General features: G+C 39.4%; 1 protein-coding gene across 8 annotated transcripts in view; it reads right to left on the bottom strand.

The window, feature by feature from the left end:
- EHMT1 (euchromatic histone lysine methyltransferase 1) overlaps positions 1 to 13209 on the bottom strand; it is a 245904-nt gene that overhangs the window by 44877 nt on the left and 187818 nt on the right. For all 8 annotated transcript variants that reach the window (XM_053695709.1, XM_053695708.1, XM_053695714.1 and 5 more), the window contains 3 exons: positions 5830 to 5952; positions 3423 to 3524; positions 410 to 514 (listed from right to left, as the gene is read on the bottom strand). In XM_053695709.1, coding sequence (XP_053551684.1) covers positions 410 to 514; positions 3423 to 3524; positions 5830 to 5952 — 330 coding nt within the window. The remainder of the gene's footprint in view (positions 1 to 409; positions 515 to 3422; positions 3525 to 5829; positions 5953 to 13209) is intronic.

Consider the following 13209-nt stretch of genomic DNA (forward strand, 5'->3'; position numbering starts at 1 on the left):
ACTTCCTAGCACTAACGTAGGCAAAGAGAATGACTGGGTTGGAAGGGAAGGGAGGTGATATTTAACAGCTTTGCTGTGGTGCTCTTTGCCGCCTCCTGCAGGGCAGGAGTGATATTCCCAATAGTAATTAAGATGATCCGTGGACTTGTGTCATTAAAAAGAAAAAACAATGAACCATAAGTGCTACACAACAACATGAATAAGACAAATATAGCTACACAATTATAATCCATTATGGTATAATTTTCCAATGGATGGACCTATATACACAAGTCATTATTAGATAACATGGTACCTTGCAAACAAATATAAAGGGCTCATGGCGTCAGAAGACACGGGCCTTATAACCCAGTTACTGAGTTTCCTCAAGGAAAATCAGATGATATATTTGAGACCAAGACGAACTCACATTATCTCGAATGTTGATGTCAGCTCCTTTGGAATGTAACAGTTTTACTAATTCCACATGTTTATATTCTGTAGCCCAAATCATTGGGGTCCACCCACCATCATCCTAAAGAGAGAAACAGAACAAATTACAGGAACAAATCCCCAAATCAGGAATTCCAAACCCCAAACTTATTCTGAAATCCAATTGTTTCAATGAATATTACTAAAATTACTATTTTCTCTGCCTGTAAGTCACAATCTACTCTTTGGGTTTTTGTTGTTGTTATAAAATGCAAATAATAGTCTATATTTAATTAAAACAACAAATATGACCTGTTCCATCCCCTCTCCAAACTGCTTTAACCGTAACCAGCAAGGAATCACGTTTCAAGTTAGGTACTAATAGACAGTTTCTTTGTAGTTATGAGCTCATGGACAAAAAAGTGCCAACAGCTTGGGCATGTAATAGCTTGAATTCCCCAAAATGGATAGATTATGAGTGGAGTGCAATATTGTGCTTATGAGAGCACGATATTCCATTTAGTAATATCAGCGCGGGTATTACAAGTGCGGTGAAATGCTTACATGACCTCACATTCGCGTAGAGACACATTTCATTCGGCAGTCACTGCAAACAATTTGAGGGAATATCCTACACCCTGCTCTACACTTGGTTTTCAATACGGCTGAGGTAGAATTGACACACAGGATTAACCCTCTCTGGTTTGGAACAGATGCCGATCCTGTACCGCATTGGTCTTATTATCTATATGCTTGTTTGATTTTTAATCTTCTAAGTAGCCATTTGTACTTTGCGCACTTACGCTGTATTAAATTTTACTGCACTTCAGTCGGGCTGCGCCTGTTCCGTTTTCTTTTTCAGCATGACCTCACACTTGCATTGCCTGGAAGCCAAGCGCTCACAAGAGAGCGCTACCTTTGGCTTCAATGGGAGCCTCATTTTCATTCCGACAGACACGGCAAACCACAAAGCATAGCGCAGGGGGCAAATCGTGCAGCAATATATAAATATATTTAATGTGTTTATATGTGTATGTACAAAACACAAATATATATGTATTTCAGCATATACATATTATATTTATAATGAAAACACAGTCCCTCACTGACATCCATGTAAAGGCACTTTAGATGACGGTTTTTTTTGTTAGTTTTTCCCCAAACACCCCACATCCCCTCACTTTAACACTTTAACGTCTCATCTTTATTTTCAATGTTAATGTACTGTATTCTTTATTTTGGGGGCAAATGGGGCATTTTTTAATTTTTAACCAGAGGTCTGACGTATGGTTAATTGGGCTAAGCGCAAAGTGAAACTGCGAGCTTGCTGTCACATTAACCGGCAACTTGTAATGGCTGGTTATGTAACCCGTAAACTAGCACGTTTGCCCCTTTACAGGTGCACGTTAATATAGCGCTCCACTAGTAGTCGGGCCCAAAATGTTTAATCATATGACGTAACACAAAAACAAAACTCTCCAATGTACTTTCATTATTTACTTTGTCTGGTTTTGCAACATGCTTTGTTCAGTATAGTAGCTCATTTATACAAATGGTATGTCACTGGAGTGCAAAATAATGCACATTTTGCTATACAAGTGACAAGTTTTAGAATTGTGATGCTTATAAAAACATTGAAAAATGTATTTATTTTTTGCTAACTAATGAGGGACTCAAAGTCCCATCTACATTAGTCCCCAATGAGAGTGATTTCTTTTTCTTCTGTGACAATAAATTAAAGGAACAATGAAGTCAAAATCTAAATTCAGATAGAACTTTCCAGTTCACTTCCATCATCAAATTGTGCACAGCCTTTTTATATGTTCGCTTTCTGAGGCCATCTCCTACTGAGCATGTGCAAGAGTTCCCAGTAAATACCTAGATGCGTTTTGTGATTGGCTGATAGCGGTCACATGATGCAAGAGGAAGGAAAATAGAACTTTGAAATTTGTCAGAAAAAAAAAAAATCTACTACTTATTTGAACTTTAGACTAAGTGCTTTTGCATTGTCTTTTAATTGTGCATTTGTTCATTATGCAATTCTACTATATTTAATAGCCCTTAACAGTAAAAACCCTTAATGCTTGTAACGCGTTTCCTATACACCTGACTTAAAGGGACAGTGTATAGTGATTTTTTTTCTCCCCTTTAATTTGTTCCCCATTATCTATTTTAACTACTGGAGTATAGTAAATGGTTTACAGATAGCACATTTATTTTGTCAATTGAAATAGCCAATTTTTAAGTACGAGTTAAAGAAAAGCTTCATAAAATTGTTTACAAGAAATTTAATTCCCAGTGATGGGAAAGAGATAGAGGATTTTGTGTAAATAGAGAGAGATATGCTAATTAAGTATGCTCTCCCTGGATCAATTAGGTTGTGGTTTCAATAAGAAGAGACTGCAATTTCATATACAAAAAAAATGCATCAAAAAGTAAATTTCTATGCATTTTAAACTCTGCAGTTGGTATAATAAGTCATTGTAAAATGTACCTTTAAAAGATATCAGACTCATATTTCAATGCTCTCTGAACACTAGCGTTACATTTTACACCACAATCGCCGTCACTCACTGACATAAAAACAAATCTTAAGGCTGTTTTCTTAACCCATTCCTGGAGTTAGGATGTTCCATGCCATCCTCACCGTTTGGCTGTCCTGAAGCCATAGCCGCGTCATAGGCACACCTCCTGACCCGATCCCATCACTGAAATCACGCGAACGCGAGAAAGATCACATGATTTCAATTTTTACTTATTTGTTTACAACAGAACTTTGTTCCAATGTAGACCAATAAGTCCCGTCAGGAAGGGGTTAACAGACAGATTTGTCACCAGTTTCTTTGTTACACCATCAATATAAAATGTTCTAACTATCCTTAATATGTAATACAGACCAATTGCAGCTCCCAAGTCCTCATCAATCTCTGATGTTCTCTGGCAAGTAAAGGGTTAAATTAAGCGCAGCTCCCCGTTATTACCATTGGTAGAAAAGGCAAATCAGTTAATACCTGACAGTTGACATCCATTTGGGTGTTCGAGAGTAGATATTTCACAACTTCAAAGTGACCTTTCTTGGCGGCCAAATGCAAACACGTGGATCCCTCAGAATCCTGAAAACAGACACAAAATCATTGATGGGCAAACAATGATCTAAATATTACTTTTATATGAAGCAGCGCTGTAATACTTGGTGTAAAAGTTTATTTTATTTTTTTAAGTTAATATGGCGATGTGCTTGTGGCCCAAAAAATAAATAAAACTCCAATTTTTGTGGTAAACTTTCTACTTTGTAGAAACAGATCATGAATGTTAGTGATATTTTAGATGCAGTTTAGTTCATCAGTTGTATACGCTATAATTTACTTTTTAATGTAGAGCTGAAATCGAAATACTCCGTGCTCCGGCCGCCCACTGCAAAAGTATTTTTTTTTTGTGAGCTAAAAGGTTTTAACTGTTCTCCAATCAGCACGCTAGCCATACGTCACACATAAATTAGCATTTATTTTGTATCTAGACTCCCAATTGTTGAACAGTTCAAACCATTAGCTAACAAAAAAAATAATTTTGAAGTGGGCAGCCAGCTTACGAGTATTAGAATTTCAGTGCTACATTAACAAGCAAGTTAAAACGCATCTTCAATTAAACGCCATGCATCAGCTACTAATACTTAAAGGGACAATAAACCCAAATTTTCTTTCATGATTCCGATAGAGCATGCTATTTTAAGCAACTTTCTAATGAACAACTATTATCAAATTTTCTTCATTATCTTGCTATCTTTATTTAAAAAGCAGGAATGTAAAGCTTAGGAGCCGGCCCAGTTTAGGTTCAGCACCCTGGATAGCGCTTGCTTATTGGTGGCTACATTTAGCGTAACCCAGGTTCTGAACCAAAAATGAGCCAGCTCCTAAGCTTTACATTCCTGCTTTTAAAAAAAAAGATAGCAAGAGAAAGAAGAAAATTTGATAATAGGAGTAAATTAGAAAGTTGCTGCTCTATCTGAATCATGAAAGAAAAAAAAAATTGGGTTTAGTGTCCCTTTAATGGCTAATAACTACATACTATTAATGCGGATTGGCTTATACTAAAGGTACAAATAGCAACTGGACATTTCAGCTATTGAGCCACAGGAAGTACCAAGTTGCCCACAAGCATTATTATTAGTAGGATGCACAAATCAGCCAATAACCATTAGCAGAAAGCAAGCATTAGCCAATGAGCATTAGTTAAAAAGTACATATAAACAAAGCTAACATCCAAAATAAATCCGAATACGTTTTCCCCCAAATGACTCCCACTATTGATATTAATATTGTATAATGCATAAAAAAATATTTCAACAGGAAAGATACTAAAAATAATAACGATACTCAAAATCTATTATCTTTTAAACGGGATTTTGTCTCAGTCTGCTGTTAGACATTACACTAGCAACATTTTAACTGGCTAAACATTTATATCATGTGACTTTGAGAACATGCAGTAATACCATGCAATAATATTATCTGAGCAGCCAGTAAATACATAATATATATAAGGTAGAAAACCCTTGTGACCAGAAAAGGTTTAGATTTATGAAATATTTGCATCTATAAAATAGGACAGTTTGGAGAGGCAGTGGAAACAAGTGTATACAACAATATCTTTTGTCATTTAGACCGTATTTACGTGTCATAATACAGCTTATACATGCAACCTAAAGATCGTTTTATATCAGCTTTAAAACTGTTGTATACACAGCAGAAAGACAGTACTGTAATCAGGTAATATTTGTTGTGTAAAATATAGACTAGTATCTGCACTTTAGAACACAAAAAAAAAAAAAAAAGACACAGGCAGAGAAAAAGGATGTGTAGTACTGAGATGCCATAATAATATAGATATAAAGGTCAATTCATGGGACTGGATGGTGTTTGAATGATTCTATTTATTTTATGTAATAGAGTGCTATTCTAATGTTTATATTAAAAGTTTAAATAATGAATACACCATAGGCATTTCTCTAGACTAATTTCATCTGTTATTTTCTATACTTTGTTCTGACTGGTTATGGAAATGAAGGTACTTAGGTGGAACCTTTTTTTAAGGAGCCAATAAATAGGCGCTATACACACACATTCCTGATTGGTAATAGCAAGTCATGTGATATAAACAATATGGGAAACGGTAACCTCAAGACTATTGTCCTGTGCCCAGGGCTTTCATTTCATCATAGAGCAAATCAAAGTATTTCTCTGTTTATAGTAAAATGTCACTTTAAACATCAACCACTTGGCTGCAAGAAGGATTTTAAAACAAACAGTGCAGAAAAGGGGTTAAATTGCCATGTTTGTATAATAACAAACTTTACATAAAGCTAAACTCTTTTGTCTTCTCTTCTAGACAAAAGATAACAAGAATATGAAGAATTTTCACCTTAGGGTCCAGAAGGGCTCCAGCCTTGACAAGGTAATGCACAGTTTCTAAGTGGTTATTTTCTGCTGCTTCCATCAATGGGGTTCTTTGTTCTTCTGAACAGTTATCTAGGTTAGCTCCAGCCTGAAAAATAAACAAAGACGTGTTAGTTGTGGCAATCCAATGAGAAAACAGTCTAGGTTGGACCTCAGCAAACATGGGTCAAGTTCCACTTTTCCCTATGAAAGAAAGGACAGCTATGTCAAGCATACAGGGAGATAGTTGGGATACAGGGTTCCGTGACATGAAATGAGACAAAAAAAAAAGCAAAAGGTGAACAAAGAAAACCAAACAGGAAAAGGGCAATAGGTTGAGAAAAGAAACAGATGGGGTAAAATAAGAGATTTTAACAGATTAAATAAACATTTTGAAAATGATAAAAATGTGTTCATGAATAAATATAAATAAGTAAAATCAGAGCAAGCACAAATAATCCAGCAATAAATGTGAAAAGGTTACAAATAATCATTGTGCAAGTGCAGCTTTTATAAAACTCTGATGTGGTTGTGTCATAATGGCAGAGCTAGCCACGCTACTCATTTCTAAATAGAAATCACCAGCACAGATCTAGTGACAACTATGAGAGACACAGACGCTATCTAACCACAAATCCAATCTCAAAATCACGTACAAGAGTCATTGACAGGTATAGAAACCAACTAGAGAATTTAAAATATTCTCTGAAATTAATAATGGTGGCTAAGCATGTGCATTCATGGCTTTTGTGAGCATGTGAATGCGGCGGCTGGTCTCAGGATTCGTTTATTTTTCATGGCCGGATTTCTTCTTGTGAAAGTGGAACACACTCTGGGTTTGCAAAGGTCTTAGTGTGTTGCACTTTCACAAGAAGAAAACCGACTCTCAAAAGAGAAGAATATAGCGAGTGGCCACCGCCTTCCGATGCTCCCTAAAGGCGCAAATGCACATGCCTAATAAAATCGCATCAATCTCGCTTTACTAACTAAACAAGCTGAGTCAGTATGGTCAGTATCTCTTACTATCTGAAGGTGGCATACGTAAAATGTTATTTAACCCATTCGCTGTCAGAAAGCCCTGCAACTCATTTAGTAGCAATGGACTGCAGTCAAATGTTTATAAAAACATAATTTATGCTTACCTGATAAATTCCTTTCTTCTGTAGTGTGATCAGTCCACGGGTCATCATTACTTCTGGGATATTACTCCTCCCCAACAGGAAGTGCAAGAGGATTCACCCAGCAGAGCTGCATATAGCTCCTCCCCTCTACGTCACTCCCAGTCATTCGACCAAGGACCAACGAGAAAGGAAAAGCCAAGGGTGAAGTGGTGACTGGAGTATAAATTAAAAAATATTTACCTGCCTTAAAAACAGGGCGGGCCGTGGACTGATCACACTACAGAAGAAAGGAATTTATCAGGTAAGCATAAATTATGTTTTCTTCTGTTAAGTGTGATCAGTCCACGGGTCATCATTACTTCTGGGATACCATTACCAAAGCAAAAGTACACGGATGACGGGAGGGATAGGCAGGCTCTTTATACAGAAGGAACCACTGCCTGAAGAACCTTTCTCCCAAAAATAGCCTCCGATGAAGCAAAAGTGTCAAATTTGTAAAATTTGGAAAAAGTATGAAGCGAAGACCAAGTTGCAGCCTTGCAAATCTGTTCAACAGAGGCCTCATTCTTGAAGGCCCAAGTGGAAGCCACAGCTCTAGTAGAATGAGCTGTAATTCTTTCAGGAGGCTGCTGTCCAGCAGTCTCATAAGCTAAACGAATTATGCTACGAAGCCAAAAAGAAAGAGAGGTAGCGGAAGCTTTTTGACCTCTCCTCTGCCCAGAGTAAATGACAAACAGAGAAGACGTTTGTCGAAATTCCTTAGTTGCCTGTAAGTAAAATTTTAGAGCACGGACTACATCCAGGTTGTGCAGTAGACGTTCCTTCTTTGAAGAAGGATTTGGGCATAAAGAAGGAACAACAATCTCTTGATTGATATTCCTGTTAGTAACTACCTTAGGTAAGAACCCAGGTTTAGTACGCAGGACTACCTTATCCGAATGAAAAATCAAATAAGGAGAATCACAATGTAAGGCTGATAATTCAGAGACTCTTCGAGCCGAGGAAATAGCCATTAAAAATAGAACTTTCCAAGATAACAACTTTATATCAATGGAATGAAGGGGTTCAAACGGAACGCCCTGTAAAACATTAAGAACAAGGTTTAAACTCCATGGTGGAGCAACAGTTTTAAACACAGGCTTAATTCTGGCCAAAGCCTGACAAAAAGCCTGGACGTCAGGAACTTCTGACAGACGTTTGTGTAACAGAATGGACAGAGCTGAGATCTGTCCCTTTAATGAACTAGCAGATAAACCCTTTTCTAAACCTTCTTGTAGAAAAGACAATATCCTAGGAATCCTAACCTTACTCCAAGAGTAACCTTTGGATTCACACCAATATAGGTATTTACGCCATATCTTATGGTAAATCTTTCTGGTAACAGGTTTCCTAGCCTGTATTAAGGTATCAATAACTGACTCAGAAAATCCACGTCTTGATAAAATCAAGCGTTCAATTTCCAAGCAGTCAGCTTCAGAGAAGTTAGATTTTGATGTTTGAAGGGACCCTGTATCAGAAGGTCCTGTTTCAGAGGTAGAGACCAAGGTGGACAGGATGACATGTCCACCAGGTCTGCATACCAAGTCCTGCGTGGCCACGCAGGTGCTATTAGAATCACTGATGCTCTCTCTTGTTTGATTCTGGCAATCAATCGAGGAAGCAACGGGAAGGGTGGAAACACGTAAGCCATCCTGAAGTCCCAAGGTGCTGTCAGAGCATCTATCAGGACTGCTCCTGGATCCCTGGATCTGGACCCGTAACGAGGAAGCTTGGCGTTCTGTCGAGACGCCATGAGATCTATCTCTGGTTTGCCCCAACGTCGAAGTATTTGGGCAAAGACCTCCGGATGAAGTTCCCACTCCCCCGGATGAAAAGTCTGACGACTTAAGAAATCCGCCTCCCAGTTCTCCACTCCCGGGATGTGGATTGCTGACAGGTGGCAAGAGTGAGACTCTGCCCAGCAAATTATCTTTGATACTTCCATCATAGCTAGGGAGCTTCTTGTCCCTCCCTGATGGTTGATGTAAGCTACAGTCGTGATGTTGTCCGACTGAAACCTGATGAACCCCCGAGTTGTCAACTGGGGCCAAGCCAGGAGGGCATTGAGAACTGCTCTCAATTCCAGAATGTTTATTGGCAGGAGACTCTCCTCCTGACTCCATTGTCCCTGAGCCTTCAGAGAATTCCAGACGGCACCCCAACCTAGAAGGCTGGCGTCTGTTGTTACAATTGTCCAGTCTGGTCTGCTGAATGGCATCCCCCTGGACAGATGTGGCCGAGAAAGCCACCATAGAAGAGAATTTCTGGTCTCTTGATCCAGATTCAGAGAAGGGGATAAGTCTGAGTAATCCCCATTCCACTGACTTAGCATGCACAGTTGCAGTGGTCTGAGGTGTAAGCGTGCAAAGGGTACTATGTCCATTGCCGCTACCATTAAGCCGATTACCTCCATGCATTGAGCCACTGACGGGTGTTGAATGGAATGAAGGGTGCGGCAAGCACTTTGAAGTCTTGTTAGCCTGTCCTCTGTCAGGTAAATCTTCATTTCTACAGAATCTATAAGAGTCCCCAGGAAGGGAACTCTTGTGAGTGGAACGAGTGAACTTTTCTTTTCGTTCACCTTCCATCCATGTGACCTTAGAAATGCCAGCACTAACTCTGTATGAGACTTGGCAGTTTGAAAGCTTGAAGCTTGTATCAGAATGTCGTCTAGGTATGGAGCTACCGAGATTCCCCGCGGTCTTAGTACCGCCAGAAGAGCACCCAGAACCTTTGTGAAGATTCTTGGAGCTGTAGCCAATCCGAATGGAAGAGCCACAAACTGGTAATGCCTGTCTAGGAAGGCAAACCTTAGGTACCGATAATGATCTTTGTGAATCGGTATGTGAAGGTAAGCATCTTTTAAATCTACAGTGGTCATGTATTGACCCTCTTGGATCATAGGTAAAATTGTCCGAATAGTCTCCATCTTGAACGATGGAACTCTTAGGAATTTGTTTAGGATCTTTAAGTCCAGGATTGGTCTGAAAGTTCCCTCTTTTTTGGGAACCACAAACAGATTTGAGTAAAACCCCTGTCCCTGTTCCGATCGTGGAACTGGATGGATTACTCCCATTAACAAGAGCTCTTGTACGCAGCGTAGAAACGCCTCTTTCTTTGTCTGGATTGTTGACAATCTTGACAGATGAAATCTCTCTCTTGGAGGAGAGTATTTGAAGTCCAGAAGGTATCCCTGAGATATTATCTCTAGCGCCCAGGGATCCTGAACATCTCTTGCCCAAGCCTGGGCGAAGAGAGAAAGTCTGCCCCCCACTAGATCCGATCCCGGATCGGGGGCCCTCAATTCATGCTGTTTTAGGGGCAGCAGCAGGTTTCCTAGTCTGCTTGCCCTTGTTCCAGGACTGGTTAGGTTTCCAGCCTTGTCTGTAGCGAGCAACAGCTCCTTCCTGTTTTGGTGCAGAGGAAGTTGATGCTGCTCCTGCTTTGAAATTACGAAAGGAACGAAAATTAGACTGTCTAGTCTTGGCTTTGTCCTGAGGCAGGGCATGGCCTTTACCTCCTGTAATGTCAGCGATAATCTCTTTCAACCCGGGCCCGAATAAGGTCTGCCCTTTGAAAGGTATATTAAGCAATTTAGACTTAGAAGTAACATCAGCTGACCAGGATTTTAGCCACAGCGCCCTGCGTGCCTGAATGGCGAATCCAGAATTCTTCGCCGTAAGTTTAGTAAGATGTACCACGGCCTCCGAAATGAATGAATTAGCTAGTTTAAGGACTCTAAGCATGTCCGTAATGTCGTCCAGAGTAGCTGAACCAATGTTCTCTTCCAGAGACTCAATCCAGAATGCCGCTGCAGCCGTGATCGGCGCAATGCATGCAAGGGGTTGCAATATAAAACCTTGTTGAACAAACATTTTCTTAAGGTAACCCTCTAACTTTTTATCCATTGGATCTGAAAAAGCACAGCTATCCTCCACCGGGATAGTGGTACGCTTAGCTAAGGTAGAAACTGCTCCCTCCACCTTAGGGACCGTTTGCCATAAGTCCCTTGTGGTGGCGTCTATTGGAAACATTTTTCTAAATATCGGAGGGGGTGAGAACGGCACACCGGGTCTATCCCACTCCTTAGTAACAATTTCAGTAAGTCTCTTAGGTATAGGAAAAACCTCAGTACTCGTCGGTACCGCAAAATATTTATCCAACCTACACATTTTCTCTGGTATTGCAACTGTGTTACAATCATTCAGAGCCGCTAACACCTCCCCTAGTAATACACGGAGGTTTTCCAGTTTAAATTTAAAATTTGAAATATCTGAATCCAGTCTGTTTGGATCAGAACCGTCACCCACAGAATGAAGTTCTCCGTCCTCATGTTCTGCCACCTGTGACGCAGTGTCTGACATGGCCCTAATATTATCAGCGCACTCTGTTCTCACCCCAGAGTGATCACGCTTACCTCTTAGTTCTGGTAATTTAGCCAAAACCTCAGTCATAACAGTAGCCATATCCTGTAATGTGATTTGTAATGGCCGCCCAGATGTACTCGGCGCTACAATATCACGCACCTCCCTCTGAGCGGGAGATGTAGGTACTGACACGTGAGGCGAGTTAGTCGGCATAACTCTCCCCTCGTTGTTTGGTGAAATTTGTTCAATTTGTACAGATTGACTTTTATTTAAAGTAGCATCAATACAGTTAGTACATAAATTTCTATTGGGCTCCACTTTGGCATTGCAACAAATGACACAGGTATCATCCTCTGAATCAGACATGTTTAACACACTAGCAAATAAACTTGCAACTTGGAAATACAATTCAATTAGAATAATATTAAAATGTACTGTGCCTTTAAGAAGCACAGAAGATCTATGACAGTTGAAAATTAATAAATTGAAACAGTTATAGCCTCAATCCTTGTAAACAACACAACTTTAGCAAAGGTTTAATCCCATTAGCAAAGATAACAAATTCTGAAAGCAGGAAACAAATTACAGAATAAACGTTTTTTATCTCAGTCAAACTATAATTCTCACAGCTCTGCTGAGAGAAATTACCTCCCTCAAAATAAGTTTTGAAGACCCCTGAGCTCTGTAGAGATGAACCGGATCATGCAGGGAATACAATGAGTTGCTGACTGAAATATTTGATGCATAGAAAAAGCGCCAAAAAACGGCCCCTCCCCCTCACACACAGCAGTGAGGGAGAACAGAAACTGTCAGAAAAACAGATTAAGCAACTGCCAAGTGGAAAAATAGTGCCCAAACATTTATTCACTCAGTACCTCAGCAAATGAAAACGATTTTACATTCCAGCAAAAACGTTAAACATAATCTCTAGTTATTAAACAGCTTTATGTATTTCTTACAGTGTAATTCTAGTGAAGTACCATTCCCCAGAATACTGAAGTGTAAAGTATACATACATGACATTATATCGGTATGGCAGAATTTTCTCATCAATTCCATTGTCAGAAAATAAAAACTGCTACATACCTCTATGCAGATTCATCTGCCCGCTGTCCCCTGATCTGAAGTTTACCTCACTCGTCAGATGGCCGAGAACAGCAATATGATCTTAACTACTCCGGCTAAAATCATAGCAAAACTCTGGTAGATTCTTCTTCAAACTCTGCCAGAGAGGTAATAACACACTCCGGTGCTATTTTAAAATAACAAACTTTTGATTGAAGATATAAAACTAAGTATAATCACCATAGTCCTCTCACACATCCTATCTAGTCGTTGGGTGCAAGAGAATGACTGGGAGTGACGTAGAGGGGAGGAGCTATATGCAGCTCTGCTGGGTGAATCCTCTTGCACTTCCTGTTGGGGAGGAGTAATATCCCAGAAGTAATGATGACCCGTGGACTGATCACACTTAACAGAAGAAATAAGCCTTACCTGACGCACATAACTAGAAGTGAAATGGCATTTACTGTTATTGGTAAATTTGTGTTTCAAATCTATTCCCTTAATATTGAGGGATTTAAATGTCCCTATCTTTCTAAGGCAAAATGCATAAATAAGCGGCTTTTAAATTATAAATTACATACTTGTCTACATTTTAGAATGCGCAGAAAGCACATAAGGCCTCTGAATGAGCGTTCTTGTGCATTACTCACTTATCAGCTCTTAAAAGGACACTAAGGTCAAAATTTAACTTTCATGATTCAGATAGAGTATGTTGTTTTGAGACTTTACAATTTACTTCCATTATCAAATTTTGCACATTATATATATATATAT

The sequence above is a fragment of the Bombina bombina genome, chromosome 12 (assembly GCF_027579735.1).
Source record: "Bombina bombina isolate aBomBom1 chromosome 12, aBomBom1.pri, whole genome shotgun sequence".
In the NCBI taxonomy this organism is placed as follows: domain Eukaryota; kingdom Metazoa; phylum Chordata; class Amphibia; order Anura; family Bombinatoridae; genus Bombina; species Bombina bombina.